The sequence below is a fragment of the Lepisosteus oculatus genome, chromosome 2 (assembly GCF_040954835.1).
Source record: "Lepisosteus oculatus isolate fLepOcu1 chromosome 2, fLepOcu1.hap2, whole genome shotgun sequence".
Lineage (NCBI taxonomy): Eukaryota > Metazoa > Chordata > Actinopteri > Semionotiformes > Lepisosteidae > Lepisosteus > Lepisosteus oculatus.
In genome coordinates this window covers 65451497-65470466 of record NC_090697.1, presented here as the reverse complement: position 1 = coordinate 65470466, position 18970 = coordinate 65451497, and the positions used below count along the sequence as shown (strand labels likewise).

The following is an 18970-nucleotide window of genomic DNA, read 5'->3' as shown; positions in this document are numbered from 1 at the left end:
GAGGGTTAGCTCACAGTGCAGCAGGTGTGTGGTGAGGCTGATCACTTGATGGCGCTGAGGCTCTGACAGGTCTGGACAGTAGGCAGGGGGCAGGACCCAGGAAAGATACAGCTCCTCAACCACACAGGTTAACCTGGAAAGAGAGGGATTAGGGAGACACTGTAAATCCCTTGTATATTATCATGCACACTGCCTACACACCAAGCATCACTCACAAACTATTAATCAAGTTTGGATTTTTGATTAATAACATAAGACAGGTTGCAAAAGTGAGGAGACCATTAGAATGCTTAGTTTCTATATAACCGTAGCAAAATGTGATTTGAGGATCTCATTCATCTAGTTTCTGGTTCTGGAAAGGTGGCAGGCTATTAGCTCAAACAACAAAATGAAGCAGTTTGTTCCCAACTTGTTCTAGTGCACTTTCCTGCCATTTTCACTAGTCTGTGTTTCATTTTTGGTGCTAGTGAAGTTGCTACCACCTTCATCAATGCTCCACCAAAATGTAAATCAGTCTTTAATAAAGTTTGTGCAGTGGGAGCCCTTGTAGTCAAAGATAAAAGACACTCAGTTTCAGCTTGTCAAGGTATTCCTCTGAGCTCAGGAATGCATGCAATTGCTACACTAGAATCAGTCCTGAGAAGAGCAATGCATTTTTTAAGGCAGGAAACAAAATTTACCATTTGAATTGTATTCTGCCAAATTTTCCATTCACCTGTAATAATATTTATGAGTGCTGCCACCAATGTCATGAAAGCAGTAAGTCAACTAAGTGAAACCAGGAATAAGACTAAAATACACATTAAAAGCCTTATTTGAAAAAAGCGGTGCGAGAGAAAACGTGATGTAACACTCCGTCTCCCTTAGTGCGGAGGAAGGTGTGAATCAGCAGGGATCCCTGGTTCAGAGCTGGACAGTACTCACACAATATGCCCCGAGAGGACAACCTGGCACTAGACTGTTCACTGGCCTGCACGCAAGTGGGTGTTTCAGTGTTGACTTTAAAGAAGTCTGCTGGGTTGACGTTGTCAGGGTCTCTGAGGAATCTGAAAACTTGTATTGGCTCCCCTGTAGTCTTCTACGTCCAAGACTAAAAAGGTTCAGTTCCTCCCACCAGTGTAAGGCATTCCCTTTGACCCCATCTATGCATCTGGATGCTCTTTGCTCTGGTTGCTGTCTGGTAGGAGCCATTGCAACTGACAGGAGTTGTATGTGTTGATGAAGAGTACTTTTACTCAGCATACGAGCCCAGAACCCTAATTAGTATCTTAGAAGATAGCTAACCATTAGCCCTAAGGGAGACATCCCTCTCACTTTTCTATTATTTGCTATGGGAAAATTTACCTTCGATCGCGCATCTTCTCAGGAACACACTATTCGGAAGTCTACTGTACCTCTCTCTGTCAGTAATCTGACTATTCAAGCACACATGTGTCTGCATCTCAGAGAATTAGCAGTGGTGCACAGGATATAAACATTACCCCTGTGACATTCACCACCCCCTTCAAATAAGCCTGCAGGGGCAGGAGTAACACAAGGGCTCCTGTGCATCGTTCCTCAGGGGCCTCGTTTTGGACCCATCAAGGAGAACTCCAAAAGCGTCCTGGAGCCTGTGAGCACCGTCTGTCGCCTCAGGTCTTAGACTGATACCTGTCCCAGTGCAGCCGGCATGCAGACAGACCGGAGGAGTAATGGAGCTGAAAACTCTTTCAGAGCTCGTCTTGTGAAGAAGCACGCATGGTTTTTAAAACCACTGCATCTCACAAGGCGAGCGTGAGCTGCTTGTAACAACATCGAGTGACACAGAATCTAGTCACGCATGAGCAAGAATAAAATTTGTTCACATTAAAAAGGTTTCTTGAATTAAAAAGTTTTTCACTTTAAAAGCCGATGACACGTAGCCCCCCTACCTTGTTTGCAGGAGATAAGGTGACCTGCGCACACACTATACACCCTTTTTACACCAATTGCACACCACTGGTGGTGGTGGAGGGGAGTCCCCATTATCTGTAAAGCACTTTGCGTGGAGTGTCCAGAAAAGCGCTATATAAGTGTAAGCAATTATTATTACTATTATTATTATTAAAAGAACTGAAGTCAGGCAGCTCGTAGCAGGTACCACACACACGCTGTGCCCTCCTCCCAGTTCTCTCACCTCCTGTTGAGCACCACTGGGAGCAGGATGTCCTCTAAGGGGCGCCCACCCACCCTGTGTCTCCCACTCTCCTCCATTTCCTGTAGGGGAAGGAAGTGTTCACATAGCACTGGGCTATAGTGGTATACAGACATCAGCCACAAGGAGACAGAGGTAAACAGCAAGAGACCGAGAGAGAGACATAGAGAGATACACATGAGGACAAAGCAGAGAGACAGAGAGAGAGGCAGAGATTAATAAAAACAGGTGGAGAAATCGACACGGAAATAAGAGGGAAGACAAAGGGAGAGACAGAGGCAGAGGGAGATGAACAGACACAGAAGATGGGGAGGTTACCTTTAAAGAGAAAGGCTGGGCAAAATGGAGACGCACACAGCCCCACCTGCTCCGCCACAGAGAGGCCAGGGCCCAGCGCAGCAAGGCCCTCACACCCTGACCCTGGGCGCCCTGGAGACAGGCAGAAACAGTGACCGTCACACACATACAGCCCCACCTGCTCCCTGACACAGAGAGGCCAGGGCCCAGCGCAGCAAGGCCCTCACACCCTGACCCTGGGCGCCCTGGAGACAGGCAGAAACAGTGACCGTCGCACACATACAGCCCCACCTGCTCCCTGACACAGAGAGGCCAGGGCCCAGCGCAGCAAGGCCCTCACACCCTGACCCTGGGCGCCCTGGAGACAGGCAGAAACAGTGACCGTCACACACATACAGCCCCACCTGCTCCCTGACACAGAGAGGCCAGGGCCCAGCGCAGCAAGGCCCTCACACCCTGACCCTGGGCGCCCTGGAGACGGGCAGAAACAGTGACCGTCACACACATACAGCCCCACCTGCTCCGCCACAGAGAGGCCAGGGCCCAGCGCAGCAAGGCCCTCACACCCTGACCCTGGGCGCCCTGGAGACAGGCAGAAACAGTGACCGTCGCACACATACAGCCCCACCTGCTCCCTGACACAGAGAGGCCAGGGCCCAGCGCAGCAAGGCCCTCACACCCTGACCCTGGGCGCCCTGGAGACAGGCAGAAACAGTGACCGTCACACACATACAGCCCCACCTGCTCCCTGACACAGAGAGGCCAGGGCCCAGCGCAGCAAGGCCCTCACACCCTGACCCTGGGCGCCCTGGAGACGGGCAGAAACAGTGACCGTCGCACACATACAGCCCCACCTGCTCCCTGACACAGAGAGGCCAGGGCCCAGCGCAGCAAGGCCCTCACACCCTGACCCTGGGCGCCCTGGAGACAGGCAGAAACAGTGACCGTCGCACACATACAGCCCCACCTGCTCCCTGACACAGAAGCAGGGCCCAGCACAGCACGACCCTGACCCTAGCCAGCCTGGGGACAGACAGACAAAGTGACCATTCTCAACCCCCACCCATGTTTCTTACACCTGAAGAAGGCTCCACAGCCGAAACGTGTTTTCTTTCTTCTCTTTTCAGCATGGAATAAACCTATTACTTGTTCCGTAATAATAACAGACTTCACGCTGCACTAATGTACACTGCAGTAACGTTTAAACTGCTACCATCCATTCCCCACTGATTTCACACCTACCCCCTCTCATTTCACGTCTCTCACACGCTCGGTGCCTTCAGCCTCAACCTGTGCAGTTTCGAAATATTCGGCAATGTATTTCACTTATGTGCTGATGAAATGTAGTCTAGTCTATTCTGCGATACCCTGTTTTTTCCCAGACCTCACAGGCTAAGACCCTTGGCCCCCAGGACCCGCAGATAATAGGGGTCCCCTGTAGTAATACAAATAAAAACATGGTGTTTCGGCGGGGGACCAGCTCATCTGTGTCGTCCCAGTACCTGCACGCCGGAGGTGCCAGTTTCCTGACCCACGCAGTCGTAGGCAACGCCCACGGGCACCAGCATGACATCGGGCACGGCGCCGGACCGCGCGGCCTGGCGGACCTGGGCCACCCGCAGCGCGCTGGGGGGCGAGGGGCGGCGCGATGTGGGGCTCGGGTCCTCCAGGAAGATCAGCACACTCTCGCCCTCCTGCAGCAGCTCACAGACGTACTGGGAGGGGGGGGGAGAGAGAGAGGAGAGGAGACGCAATAGAGCTTCTCTGCTTCTACAGGGCCCTCTGCTCTGTGCACGGATCACAAGGCTCCGACTGCCCCGCTGAGTTGACTGTATGGGTTTTTAGTCCTTGAGCTTGCCAACTACTGCATTGTAAAAGGCATTTTAAATCACATTCAACATCAATAACACTCCCCCCCCATCATATTAGAAAGATACTTTTTACTATTTGTATGTTAACAAATGCCGTAGGATAGCATAGCAGTTTTGTTACAATAGGGCTCTCCGTCTTAAACTGGAACTATCGTCCCAGCCTTGCTTCGGCCTTCTGCTTCTGAGTACGTAACCTGTCTCCATGTGGCTCTGAGCCCAGGACTTACGGAGGCCATGATCTCTCTGCACAGGCTGTCAGTCACAGATCCCTCAGCGCCGACCGGCTGGTGGGGAGGGAGGATCACACCCAGTTTCTGAAGAACTGCCCTGCAGGGAGAGGGGACAGGAAGCTGTAGGTTACACTTCGCATTATGGCTGACTTCAATGGCTCTTCCATTAACACTGGGTTTACTGTAGACAGCTATTGCAGTACTATAAACTGTAGTAGTATCATATCTGATAATCTGATAACCTGATATCAGAGAATCTGAATTAATAGGAATAACACAATTAAGAGAATATCTAATACTCTCTCATCCGTACAAATTAAATGTAAAGCTGACCGGGGAGAGAGCACACCTGACACACCAGGGGAGACAGCACCCGAGTCAGCTTAAGACATAGTATGCACAGGTACAGCAGTCAAGACGGTTAACAAAGAGGATATCAACTGAGACAGGTGTGACAATACCTGAGATCGGAACAGTTCAGGAGACTAGAGAGCAGGGTGCTGTGAAGTGCGGTCCAGTACCCGAGACAGGTGTAAGAGATGAATTACAGCACAGACACAGGTGGAATGGGGTGGCACAGTATTGGAAAAGGTCAGAAAATCTGAGACAAATGATATAGACAACGACACTCTTGTGCAGTACTTGTGACAGTATATAGGGCTGGGGTATAGAGTACTGCAACAGCTACAAAGGTTTTGGTACAATTTCTGAGAAGGACAATAGAGGTGACACAGGTACACTATAGTTCCGAGTCTGCTGAAGTAGAGTACATCACAAGCAAGACAAGAGAGGTGCAATATTTGAGGCAAGTACAGCATCTAAGACAGGGGCAACACATAGTCTGTAGCAAGTGAAGTACTATACCCAAGGCAGCACTGACACAATACCTGAGCCAGGTGACGTACAGCATAGTACTACACCCAAGAAAGCACTGATATAATACCTGACCTAAGTGATGTACACTATATCACTATCCCGCGCCAGCACAGATACAACACCTCAGCCAGGTGACGTACAGTAAAGTACTTTACCTGCGCCAGCACTGATACAATACCTGAGCCAGGTGCTTTCCAAGCTCTCCTCACAGATAGTATACGGGACTCTCAGGCCATGGCAGAACAGGACCAACGGTATGAATATATAGTCCAGGCTGGAGCGGTGGACTGAGACCAGCACTAGAGGTGGGCCCTGTGAAAAGACTTCTTTATCCGAGCACTGAGTCGTGCTCAGTACTCCTACGGTCCTAGCTGAGGGAGTCTAAATCAGCTGGTACCCCCTTTATAAGGCGACAACTGAGTGTAAATGAGGGGACAAGAGACACGACATCTAATCTCTAGTTCAATCAAACAATTAACAATTATTTCCTTAGACAAACACAGGATTTGTCTGTAGCATTTTTGCAGAAGACTGCTTAAAACATTTACTCCATTCAGATGATAACTGTCTATAAAACACACATCAGAGCCCGGCTACTATTACAGTTAGCAAATATTATTTAAATAATTTGACCACTATAAGACCAACAGAGGTCTTCTCTGTTCTGAACCCAAACAAAAGTACATCAACAACCTGAATTGAGCCCCCTGCTCTAGAAGATGCTTGGACAAGCTTTTTGGGGATCCCGTGCACCGTCTCTGGAGAGGGCTTCCCAGATCTGAGTCTGACAACTGCTGACCTGTCCCGGCGTGGACTAAGGTGAAGAACACAGCAGCTTTGCTATACCCGTTCTGAAGCCCTGCCGAGAGCCTCCAGCTGGTTGAGATTGACCTGGACGCTGCAGAACACCCTGCCGAGGAGCTTCAAGAGCAGCCAGGCGACCAACCTGAGAGAGATGGAGAGCGGGCAGAGAAAGTCACAACGGGCACTTCTGTCCCGGCCTCCCCTGTCTCATTGCTGCCCATCTTCTCCGGTCTGCAGGGGTGAGGAAAAAATAACAACAAAATCTGGGCCTTCAACAGTAGTTTCCTGTCTAGTCTGATTCTGTATTTAATGCCCTTTAATTAATTTAAAAATAAATACGTATTCTTGAAAATTGCACAAGGTTGATGATTTACCTCATTACCTGAGAAGCAGTCCTCACTTTCTTGAAAATAAAGCACGGTTTGCAAAGGGACTCATGTACCAATTTAGGTGGCTTTCTGAATGCTCCATTATAAATAAAAGAGCAATTCAGCTGGATAATAACCAGGAGTGTCCTGCCAAAACCCAAACCTTACATTGTTTTAATGGCTTACTATTTAGCAATGAAGTTGCTGCTTTTGGAGCTGCAATCACTAAGCACTTCTAAATCATTTACTTTATAAATCCTATTTATTTTTAGCTACAGTCCCGAACACGGAGATGTATGGAAGCCCGTTTCCGCCAGGGAGTAAAAAAAAACACGCGCTATGGTATCTCAGAATTCCGACTTATTATCTCAGAATTCCGACTTCATATCTCACATTTGCGACTTCGAAATAGCCATATTTCATTGTCGGTCCTTTTGTTATTGTAACGGATTCGGGTTCTAGGGCTTGTGCCCTCGCCGCTCCCAGATCGTACAAACTGTATGTCGGCCGTTCAGTTACACTATTTTCATGAATCGTACAGGCTCATAGGATCTATAAGCCTGAAGACTTGTCCTGTACAGTGCCCTGATAAAAATCAAATTAATTACACTAATTTTTATAGAATCCCATTTCCGCCAGTGAGGCTTCCATAGTACCCGGATGGAATAGTGCACGGTGGGCTTTTTAAAACTAGTTTTTATTTACATAGACAGAATAAGAAATAAGATACAGAAATAGGCACAAGCCCTAGAACCCGAATCCATTACTATAACAAAAGGACAGACAATGAAATATGGCTATTTCGAAGTCACAAATGTGAGATATAAAGTCGCAATTCCGAGTTGCTAAGTCGCAATTCCGAGATACCATAGCGCGTTTTTTTTTACTCCCTGGCGGAAACGGGCTTCCATAGAGATGCTATTGAACATGGTGATAAAAAGCAGAGACAGAAAGAGAAAAGGCATTTAATGAGAAAAAGTATACGAAAGATGAATAAAAAGAGTAATTTGTGGAGTTCAGAACCCATTTCTATTGATTTTACATTTCCCCATATGAAAATATTACTTTCATTTAATTTTGTTAACTGTATATATGTATTGATTCTAATTTTCTCTTTGCAGCCTAACATTAGCTAAAGTCGTTTTGTCATCTGAATTAAAAAAAAATCTTATTAATGGTTTTGTTTTGCCTTTTGAGCTGTAACTTAATTACTCACGACTGCAATTAACCATTATGCTTTTGCAGTAAAGTGACTGATCTGTCATGCCAATTAAGTCCTCTTTAACTGAAGCAAAAGCAGTTTGAGTGAGAGGAAAAGAGGGGAAGAGAGGTAGAGAACAGCAGGGAAATTCGTGTTTACAACCACCTAGGGCTCTCCTGTTCAGCAGAGCAGTCCATACCCGACTGTGGGAGACGGGGAGCAGGGGGGAACAAGGAGAAAGAGGAGTCCCTTTGACCCATCGGGCCCGTTAGATGCAAATAGATCTAAGTATCGCATCCAACCATTTCCCGATAGAAGCTAGGACAGAGACTTCAATAACATGGCTGGGTAGCTTGTTCCATACTCCCGCCACCCTTTAGGTAAAGAAGGATCTCATCCTGCCTTTTCTTGAAAGAAGCCAGGGTATCAACTTTAACATCATGATTGGAGAGCTTTTTCCACACTCCCAAAGGGAGAGACAAGGAGAAAACGTGGAGAACTTTAGCAGGACACACACACACACACACACACACACACACACACACACACACACACACACACACACACACACACACACACACACACACACACACACGGGCTCAAACACATTTACTAATGTTACTGAAGAAGTCCAAAGGGCAGCATTCACCTACCCCAGGGGTTTCCAATTCTGGTCCTGGAGGAGCACACAGGCCTGCTGGTTTTCTTTCTAGCTGACCTTAATAACTTAATTGAGTTATTGTTCAAGTTATTTTCCTTCTCAAAAGTTAGAAATTTTAGGTTATGAAATCCCACTGCTTCCAGCTTTTATACACAGGAGGCCTCCTACGTGCTTAAGAGCTGAAAACAATCTTAACAGTTCAAAGAAATATTATCAGGTCCATTAAGGGGGTCGATTGTGTAACAGTTTGGCAGGAACGTGTGGTCCTGTAGGATCAGGACTGGCAACTCCTGACATAACCTTTTCACCCAGCTGAGCCCTGCCAATTACCTGCCCCCAGGCACTGCCCGCAGGGCGCGTACGCTCATACCTGTGCGCGATCATCTCGCAGAAGTGGCAATGCCTGGTATTTGGAAACGCACCTCAGACCACGTCTAATAAGAACACAAGAAAGGTCTACAAAGAGAGGAAACCCTTCAGCCATCAGCTCGTTTATGCCCAGATGTCAAGTCTCACTTTCTATTTGTATCATATACCCACCCTAATTTCAAACTGCCAGCTGTGTCTTTCCATCTCGGCAGCCGTAGCTGCAGAGATGAAGAAGTGAGGGCCTGCTCCTCTGACCACGCCCACACACTGAGCTCTTCACTTCCTGGCACACTATACACTGTCCTCCCCTCGAGCCTGCGGTTTCACCAGGAGCCGAGAAAGCAGGATAATCTCTGTGCCAATCCCGGAGGTGCTAAGCCACTTCAAACTCCCCGATATCCCCGAAATCCGATAGCTTAATCGGACCCAGACACAAATTCAAACTCCCCGATACTGTCAGCTTCATCAGACCCATACACAAATTCAAACTCCCCGATATCCCCGATACCGATAGCTTCATCAGATCCACACACAAATTCAAACTCCCTGTTATCCCCGATATTGTCAGCTTCATCGGACCCAGACACAAATTCAAACTCCCCGATACTGTCAGCTTCATCAGACCCATACACAAATTCAAACTCCCCGATATCCCCGATACCGATAGCTTCATCAGATCCACACACAAATTCAAACTCCCTGTTATCCCCGATATTGTCAGCTTCATCGGACCCAGACACAAATTCAAACTCCCCGATACTGTCAGCTTTATCAGACCCATACACAAATTCAAACTCCCCGATATCCCCGATACCGATAGCTTCATCAGATCCACACACAAATTCAAACTCCCTGTTATCCCCGATATTGTCAGCTTCATCAGACCCACACACAAATTCAAACTCCCCGATACCATGAGCTTCATCAGGCCCACACACAAATTCAAACTCCCCGATACTGTCAGCTTCATCAGATCCACACACAAATTCAAACTCCCCGATACTGTCAGCTTCATCAGATCCACACACAAATTCAAACTCCCCGATACACACACCGTAACAGCCATGGGCAGATGGAGGTGTTGACCGTGGCCAGCATGTGCTCAGCCTGCCTCCTCCTGGCCTCTCCACACTCCAGCAGACCAGCAGAGCTGCCATCGCTGGCCACAGCGCCCTCTCCTGGCCCTCCTAGGGTCAACGCCTTCTGTACCCTGAAAAAGCACAAAGCAATCAGGGCAAAGAAAAAAAAAAACAACTTTTGGAAAGAACATTGAAACCTTTTAATTTCAGGACACTCATTAAGTTCCCAATATGCAAATGCTTCTGTCAGGGGATTTACTCTCATTCCTGTCACGTCTCTTAAACATCAATGCAGCTCTAGGCATCGGTTTTATTCCAGTCTGCTCTGCGAGTTCTGGAACTTCCTCGCTCTCTCACCTGCTGCTGCTGATCACTCTGGGTGCCCGGTCTCCTCTAGGGCTGGGGTACACCCTGCACTGCCCCACGAACAGCACACAACACACCCTCCGCACCAGCCAGCCCCGGTACCTGGGGGAGAGAGTCCGGAAAGAGGAACGAGGGAGGAGACGGAGAAAGAAGAGGCAGAAAATGAGTGAGGGAGAGGGTCGCCGCACTGCGAATACCTGTCCATGAGCTCCACAGAAAAGCAAATGGTTCTGGTTGTACTGGGCCATCTTCGGACTCTTCGTACCTGGTGAGACTCTCGTTCACGCAGAGGATGTTCCTAAAGCCCAGGAAGGGGGATGACCGCAGGAGCTTCAAGCCCTGTAACACAGCAGAGATGCGTGCTGTACAGAACGCTCTCAGTTAAACAGACGAGATCAGCCCGTCCTCAAATGAGAGGCCTGTTTAAGAGAGTAACTCCATCATCAGGTCTGAAGAATAAAAGCAAGAGTCTAGAAGCTCATTGCAAGACCTGAACTGTCCACAGACGTCAACTGCCTCCCTCCCTGCCCTTCCCCCTCGGATCCTCTTCCTCCACCCTCCCCCTCCTCCCAGTCTCACCAGGCTGTCAGGGGTGCACTGGTGACAGCACAGCCCCACTGTCGGTCGGACCTTCCCCAAGAACGGAACGGCCTTCAGCTTCTTCTTGATCTTCAGGCCCCAGAAGACCTGAGCACAGCCGGAGAGAAATGGAACAGGAATGGGGAAACGGCAGAGGTCTCCCTCCACGTCAGAACTCGGTCGAGCACCTAGCGACACTGGGGAAGCCTACAATGTCAGACGATGGATTTTTGCATCCGGAATGCATTTCTTATGGTCCATTACAGCAAATCATTCAGAATCTCCCTAGAAAGGGAAATAAAACAACATCAGATGCACTTCATGCCGGGGATAAGAGGTTTGTACAATCAAACAGGCCAGGGAGTTCTAGGTTTCACGAAGCAGAAACACCTTTTGGGAGCTGAAGCTGTGTGCACTGCATTTGAGCCAAAGTTTGCAGCACGCCTGGAGTTTTCTTAAAATCTTAAGTGCTTGAAACCATCAACCGAGATCGGACATGGGCCAGCTGATAAATTTCACCCTCAGGGTGAAGATGATGGTGAATCATCTTGAATCTGCTTGATTGGGTAGATCTCTGGTGCTCAACTGACACACCAGAGCTTTAAAACCATGCTCAGTCCACATTAGAACTCGCGCTCACAAAGTGACACAACAACCCTTCACTGCTTCTAGTCTCGGCAAGAACGAGGCCTGTGTACATGCTCCTCCAGCACGCCTCAGAGCCAGTCACCTTTTGACACAACCCAAGCAGAGGTGCACTTACATCACTGCAGCTTGCAGGATACTGGCCACAGTTGTCACTGCCGGATTGGAAAGCACCACGATTCCCAGCCCTACTCCTCCCAGGGCACTAAAGGATGCTTGTGATGCACGGCCGTAAATTTAGTTGAATCCTTGGATCAATTATGGCACTTACAAGCAGCCGAAGGAGCAAAACTGGCCAAATGGATTCCTCTGGGCTGTACCCAATACGTTCTTCTTATTAGCAAAATGTGAATTGTGCAGCCCTTGTTACACAAGGTAGAAGAATCAAGGTCCACACCTCCCTGAATCTTCATAAAAACCTGAAAACTTTATAGTGTTTTTCAACATCACCTCAGTTTATTGACTTCACGAGGCTTCTGGGGACGATAAAAAAAATATACGCATGATGGTATTTCCAAACTGGACGATTTCCAAAATGTCTGTGCAATTTCTAAACTGCTTTATTTTATTGCTTTCCATTTCTTATTTTCTTCCACAAATGCTCCTGCGGGGCTGTATAGTGACCACTGGAGGGCTGTGGATCTCACCTAAAGGCCTGAGCAGCATGTGTGCACTGTAGACGTGTACGAGACAAGAGCAGGTATACCAGCACTCCACAGATGGTCCTTTTCTTAACTTCTCCTTTTGCTCCTAAGACACTCAATCGATATTCTGCAGCCCATTTGGAATCAGCAATCACGCACGTTAGGCCAATTTACAGTGGTCAGATAACGTCAGCAAGCCTTGTTGTGTTTTCAAGCACAGCCTTGTTACATTTTTAGCCCTTAAAGCAAGCTAGCTTTCCTTAGAGGTCTCCCATCCCAGTACTAGCACTGCTTAGACCTCTTATGAACAAATAACGAGAATCAAGGGCTGTGGAAGTCTGGAACAAACCTCCCAGCAGGTACCCAGGCTGAATGAGATCTTTGTATCAATTCACTGCTAACTACCAAATTATAGATACTGTAGGTGACAAATGAGAGGAATCCATTCAGCACTTCTTATATTCCTATGCTGCCTGTAATAAAAACTCTGTCCTTTACGCTCCAGACTGTTTTTATCATACGTTATGGAACAGATAACTGTTTTTCCAATCTGTAGAAAATGAGCTCAGAGCTCATGAGCCTCCTGCAGTTGTTCAGTACACTAATCTTTGACTTGATTTTCAGTTTCAGGACAATAATTAGCATCCACACCATAAACTGCAGCTCAGTCAGAACACAAGCCAAAAATCTAAATTACTTCTTTTTACGCTGGCAAAACCTGAGCTTTTCCAGCTGCCTCTGGTTTTTGGCTTTTTGTGATTTTTTATTTTATTTTATAACACAAACAAAGCAAGTTTGATCTCTGTTGCAAGCTCTGCTGAACAGCCAACTGAGAACTGTCCCTGCATTTTAAGCCTTTATAGCCTTTAAGCCTTTAGCCTGAGAAGAGAACTACAACGTGAACCTGTGTACCACACCGAAAGACATGACACCGCTAACAAACACCCCTGCTGGCTGAAAGCTCTGAAACGTTTTCCTATCTGAAAACAAGCGCAATGCCCATCACCCCGTGCAAACCCCTCGCACAACATAATCCGTTCATCTGCAGGGCTTTTGCCCGCAACGCACCATTTCAGACAGCGGGTGGAGATTTCAGACTGTCGGCTTCTCTTCCTGTCTGTGCTGGCTCTGTGAAATAAATCAGAGCCGACAGTCAGCCCCTGCCCACCCCGCCCCACCAATCGTGCGTGTGGAAACCCTGGAAAGGGCTCTGCATGCCAGGCAAAACAGCATGCCAACCCCCTCTTCTCTGCCAGGGGTGGAGGGGTGCCAACCTTTGAGCTGCGGTGCGAACAGCCTTTCAAGATGCTCTAACGAGCTCGTTAAATGAAAGCACCAGGTGTCCCTGATATCTGGATCTGTAGCTCTACAGAGGTGGCAGACACTGCAGGAACACAATATCTAAAGTCTGTTAACTGCATCCCTTTGAATTCCTAATGAATTAACTACTTTGGAGGCGCCGGTAATCTTTGTGTGGGGCTACAGATATTGTAGACTTTGTAGAAAAGGGCATATATATCTTATTAACAATGGTTTACAACCCAACGTCAGAAAGAGAATTCGACCACCACTAGTGGAACCTGTGAGACCTAGTGGCAGTGGATAAGCTCGAGTCCAACTGGGCCAGAAGCTGCCTCATTAATAATGTCCACCTAATACAGACCGTGAGAGCGGGGAGGCTCACCAAGGATCTCTGCGTCTGGGACTGCAGACAGTCAGCGTCTCCTCTGTCCAGAGGCATGATGGGAACTCCCTCGCTGGGCACAGAGTCTTCCACACCAGGGCCCAAGCACAGAGAGGGCTGTTAATGAGCAAGTACAGAGTGATCTCCTAGATACCCCAGCACAGGTACAGAGTAATGGTTATTTATTCATTCACGGGCACACAGAGTATACATCTGGCAACAGGTACAGAAATCAGGCACACATTGAAAGAGAGTGGTTGTAAACCTATGTAATGGCATCCTGTTTTTAAAATAAAAACGGCCCATTTGCCTGGGTTCTGTGCGACAGTTATAAACTGTCCACCGTGAGGACCATGCCTCTCAACACTCAACAGAGGCAGACAGGTAAGGAGGGGTGTCCCTCTACGTACCCAATGCAGAAATGAGCGGTGCACTTTTGCCAACAGGTAAGGACATGCGTCAGGTAGGTACCTGCAGGGAGAGACAGATAAAGGCTACTGTGCTCACCTGGGGCCAGGAACAGTCAGGCAAGTAAAGACTAAACTGCAGTAGGGAAGGTTCTTAATTGAAACATGACTGACTATTAAGTTCACACTGGGCCATCGGGAACTGCGCGTGCCTCCTCCACACTCCCGGGCAGTGAACAGTGGTGCTTTTCAGACAAAGCCCCCAGCAGGCTTCTGTTTCTTGCCAGTTCTCTTTAAACCTGCATTAGTGATAATAAGCTTCCCAATGTGGGAAGGTGAGAAATCAAGGCCTAGGAGATCCACATCCACTGGATCCTAGAACTTTGCTTTTAGGACAAAAAACAGAGGACCCCTCACCAGTGATTTCCTGATCAGCTATCCTGATTCAGGGTTGGTGAATGCTGTGAGTCTTGGCTGTTGTCTGTGTTACAGACCTATCCTGGCCTTATCTGAGATTACAACAAGTGAATCCAAGTGTAAGTTACTGTCAAACTTACAAACTCAGATTGTAAACTTGGCTCTGAACAGGTCACGTCTTAATTTGCAATGCTGTCCCACAGCCCACATTTCCTTGTTGACTCTGAAGTACTCCTTCTTTGATTTTCAAGACATCATCACCTGTGTTCAAGACTGGACAATCCGAGCTCCTTCAATTCTTCTACAAATGGCAAAGCCTTTTCAATCAGGAAGTAACCTGGAAGCACTACTATTTATTAAATCACCAAAACGGAAGACAATATTCCTGCCTCTGATTGAACAAATTCAGGTAAGCCTCTTTACTCTCTCCAATCACTGTAATGGGATCCTTTCCCTTCCATAGCCAGATCCTACTTACTTTACCGACCCAAAACCACAACCCATTGGCGCTGAGCAGCCAGTGTTACACCCCACCAAGGCCTGACTTTTCTACACACGCTCTCTGATGATCTGGTCTGCATGCAGGCAGTACACACACAGTAGAAATACAAAATGGGAAACGCTGATCTAGAAGAGGCTACTTATGACTTACTTTAAGTCTTAAAGTTTTAAAGTCTACTTTAAATCTCTAAGTGTGTCACTGCTTACATCCTCTTGACAATGTAGTAAAAATTAATAAAGCAAACACTGTTAGCATATATAGTGAAAAGTGCAGAATGTAACTGAAGGGGTGCCATGTTAAAATTGTGTAAAACACTAGTAAGTCCTCATTTATGATATCGTGTGCAATTTACGTCTCACAGAAAAGAAGAGCAACTAGACAGCACTTAAGTTTAAGTCCCAGGTCTTAAGGGAATGGTCAACATTGACAGGGTGACAGAACCTGTTTGTCAATACTGAAACACGAACCAGAGGATATTTAAAGCTGAGACTTTACCCAAAGGGTAGCGGGAGTAGGGAACAAGCCCAGCCCCACTTTGTTCAGGAAACAGCTGGACGAGCCCCTCGGATCAATTAGCTGCTACTGAACAGGCCAGATGGGTTGAATGGCTCCTCTCGTTTGTGACCCGTCTTGTGCTCTTATGTATGTGTTCACACCTTGAGCCCTGCTGGACTGACGGAGACAGAGGAGCCGAGAGCTGAGGGGGCATAGTCAAGGGGAGGCCTTATTCCGAACAACATGCAGGTATCACTTGGAGACAGCGGGAGAAAGGGAAAGAGGGAAAGAGGCGTACAGAGCGTGTGGGGGCGGAGGATCCGCGCGCGGTAATGTGCGCTAATGCACTTAGCCTTTTTTTTTTCCCCGGCTTGCGCAGAGTTATTAAAATTTCTAAAGTGTCATTTGCTCTGGCAGATTGATGCCGGCATGGTTATGTCAAAAGCCTGAGGTGGCAGCTTTTATCCTGCAGCCTGGGTAATTGTCTGAAATGGGGAGGATGGAGGAGGAGGAGGAGGAGAAAGGATGGGGGGTGGGGGGTGGGGGGGGCACGAGAGACAGCCGCTTGTACAGTCACATCCTCCCTTCAGGTGAATCACGAACTCTGCTGAATAAAAAAAACACGCAGAGTAATTAAAGTCTGGTCCTGAAACGCTAAAGGAACATGCTGTGAATTCAGAAAGAATCCTTTTGTCAATTTTAACCTGGTAAAAGACTTTTTTAATGCAGTGCGAACAGCTTCTCAGTCCTATATTGAATTGATAAATAAAACATCAGGGCTTACAGCCTGACTTGCCTGAGTGCCTCTTCTGAATTCAAACTGAAGTACAGTTTATACACACGTACACCAGGGTAGAGAGCGACCTTCCACTGAGTCTCTTTCGTGTGTCGGCGTGTGGGCTGCGATCCTTCTCCTTATACTGCAGGGCTACGAAAGACAGCAGGCGCCCCGCCCCCATCTTGGAACAGCATATTCCTTCTGCTTTCCGGCCAGGATGCTCTATCTGAGCTCCACCTGTGAACTGCCTTCAGTCCGGTCACTCGCCGCCGAGTGGATAATTTGGCAAAAACGCTTTCCTTCCCCGTGCAAAAAAAAAAATATTTCACACCTGCCACTGCTACCACTGCAAGCTTATTACCATTCACACATCAGACAAGCAGTTATGTGACAGCAGGCATTGTTAGCAACAGTGCAAGTGTCAAATGGAAAACCATCTTTATTGGGAACATAAAATCATCACTGAGCAGGGAGCTGGGAACAAAGCTTCTCTCAGCAGCTCGGGTCTGACACCGCATCTTAACGTTTGTGGCAAATGCATATCCAGTAGCTGGCTCACAACACAAGCTTTCTGGTCAGGTTATGATCACCCGTAGGGCATCGTGTGTCCAGCAATCTCATTCGCAACACCTCGAACAGAACGGGCACTGCCATTGCCACCGTTAACACAGGAAGGAGACAGGAGACACAGCAGAGCAGCGAGGATCTCCAAGCCCAGAGCCCCGTCAGGTCAGACAGAACGCAACACAGCACTGAGCTCGGTTCAATCCAACAGCCCAGTGGTATTCAAGCACAGAGCATCGAACAAGCCCCTCTCACGACTGTGACCACAATGCCGTTCAATACGGACTGCCACACCCTTACCTTCCTCCTTTTCATCACATTCACCCCAGATCGGGTTCATAGTAAGCTTTACTCCATAGTGAGAATATACATTTGTATTAAAAGGGGGCTTTTAAAATGTACTTCTTGTCATTTCTTGAGAACTGATATTGAAAGGTAGATTTTTAAAAGTGAGATCAATTCGATTTTAACTGCCCACTTAAAATCGCAGTTTAAGCCACTTGATTTCACCAACTCTGGCTAGGGCCACCAAGGCTGGACCAACAAAGGTCAAAGACTCAGCCACACACAAAGGCTTCATATGACCTTTGCCCTTTGAACCTTCCCCATATCTCAGCAAATTATGTCGAGTATTAGCTTGTTGCAATTAGCTAATACTAACTGTGAGAGATACATTATCCATCCATTTCCTAAGTGCATTAGCCAATGAAGGGCTGTGGGGGAGCCAGAGCCTATACCGGCAAGCAACGGGCACAAGGCAGGAGACACGAGCCTGTCACAGGGCCCACACAGACAGACATTGCCACGCACGCCAGAGCCTTGATTTCGCAGAAGCCTTTTGAGCTGCCAGCATGTCTTTGGACTGTGGAAGGAACGCACCCTGAGCAAACCCATGTGAACACGGGAAGGACATACAAACTCCACGCAGACAGTTCCCCAGGAATTAAACCGGGGCCGTTACCGCAAGAGTGAAGGATTTGCAAACGCCGCCTAAGATGCAAGAGTGCTGTGAGCATGACTGTAGTAAAGTCATCAGAGTGTGCTTGTGGTGTGAGCGTCTGTCACTGAAAGGGAGGTGATGTCATTTTTGAAAATGTAATCAATCATAGAAAATGAAGCTCCGTTTCTTGTAGTCATTGTATCTTAGTAGCTGGTCTTCAACAGACCCAAACGGTCCGGGCGACGCACAGCGGGACACGATGACTGCGTCAAGCTCATAATGTCTGCCAATGCAATTCCTGAGAAAAAGAAAGCGTCATTTTTTTTGTTTGTGCTTACAGCATAAGTCTTGTTGAAATACTTACTCGTCCTCGCAAAACCCAGTGCGACGAGCTCTGTGGCGTTAATAGAAGCTTTGATGGCGCACTACGAACCGCAGTCTTTAATAATCGTGAAAAGGCAACGTTTTCACAACCAAAGCTAAGACAAAGGGGAGTATTACCGACTTTGTAGGTTGTAGGCAGCTAGCAACACGTTGCAGTTCTGGCACTTTGATGTTCCACTACGGTATGAGATGACGGTTCGCCCAGAAGCGAACAGTTAGTCCCTGCGCTCCCGGAACACCAATCGTCTCGCCCACGCCGGAAAACACGTCACAGGCGGCTTGAAATCACGTGAACAGGTGGCAACGCGCTTCCTCAACCAGCGACCAAGAGGCTCGCTTGAGCTCGGTAGTGTTTCAAACATTCATAAGAACTGAACTACCGTTCGGAATGCGAGTCTTTTCAATCAGCGTAGAAACTACGCACTCTATAGTCAAAATTCACTTTTAAATCGTGAGAACTGCGAAAAGAACCCAGATTTGTGCCCTCTTTTCTTTCTACGGAACACAAGCTAAGAATGCCCTAAATAAACATAAAAACCCTGTGACGATTTTGCAGTAGAAACCACCTTCTTTGAATCTTGTTGGAATTTAATCACTAATAAGGCGTTTTCTCATTGACTCTATCAACGCATCGTG

The 18970-nt window shown here is 47.6% G+C and overlaps 1 protein-coding gene across 11 annotated transcripts in view; it reads right to left on the bottom strand.

Annotated features, from left to right (window-relative positions):
- gpat2 (glycerol-3-phosphate acyltransferase 2, mitochondrial) overlaps positions 1-18593 on the bottom strand; it is a 29373-nt gene extending 10780 nt beyond the window's left edge. Inside the window, exons 1-15 of one of the 11 annotated variants that reach the window (XM_069180811.1) lie at positions 18315-18593; positions 15669-15845; positions 14258-14318; positions 13848-13964; positions 10875-10982; positions 10561-10634; positions 10287-10397; positions 9905-10060; positions 6294-6393; positions 5626-5759; positions 5033-5071; positions 4569-4668; positions 3973-4185; positions 2156-2235; positions 15-133 (exon numbers count right to left, since the gene is read on the bottom strand). In XM_069180811.1, the coding sequence (XP_069036912.1) occupies positions 15-133; positions 2156-2235; positions 3973-4185; positions 4569-4668; positions 5033-5071; positions 5626-5759; positions 6294-6393; positions 9905-10060; positions 10287-10397; positions 10561-10634; positions 10875-10982; positions 13848-13904 (1291 nt within the window). In that variant the 5' untranslated portion in view covers positions 13905-13964; positions 14258-14318; positions 15669-15845; positions 18315-18593. The other 10 variants (XM_069180819.1, XM_069180820.1, XM_069180806.1 and 7 more) reach the window with 10 other exon arrangements.
- Positions 18594-18970: the final 377 nt, after the last annotated feature.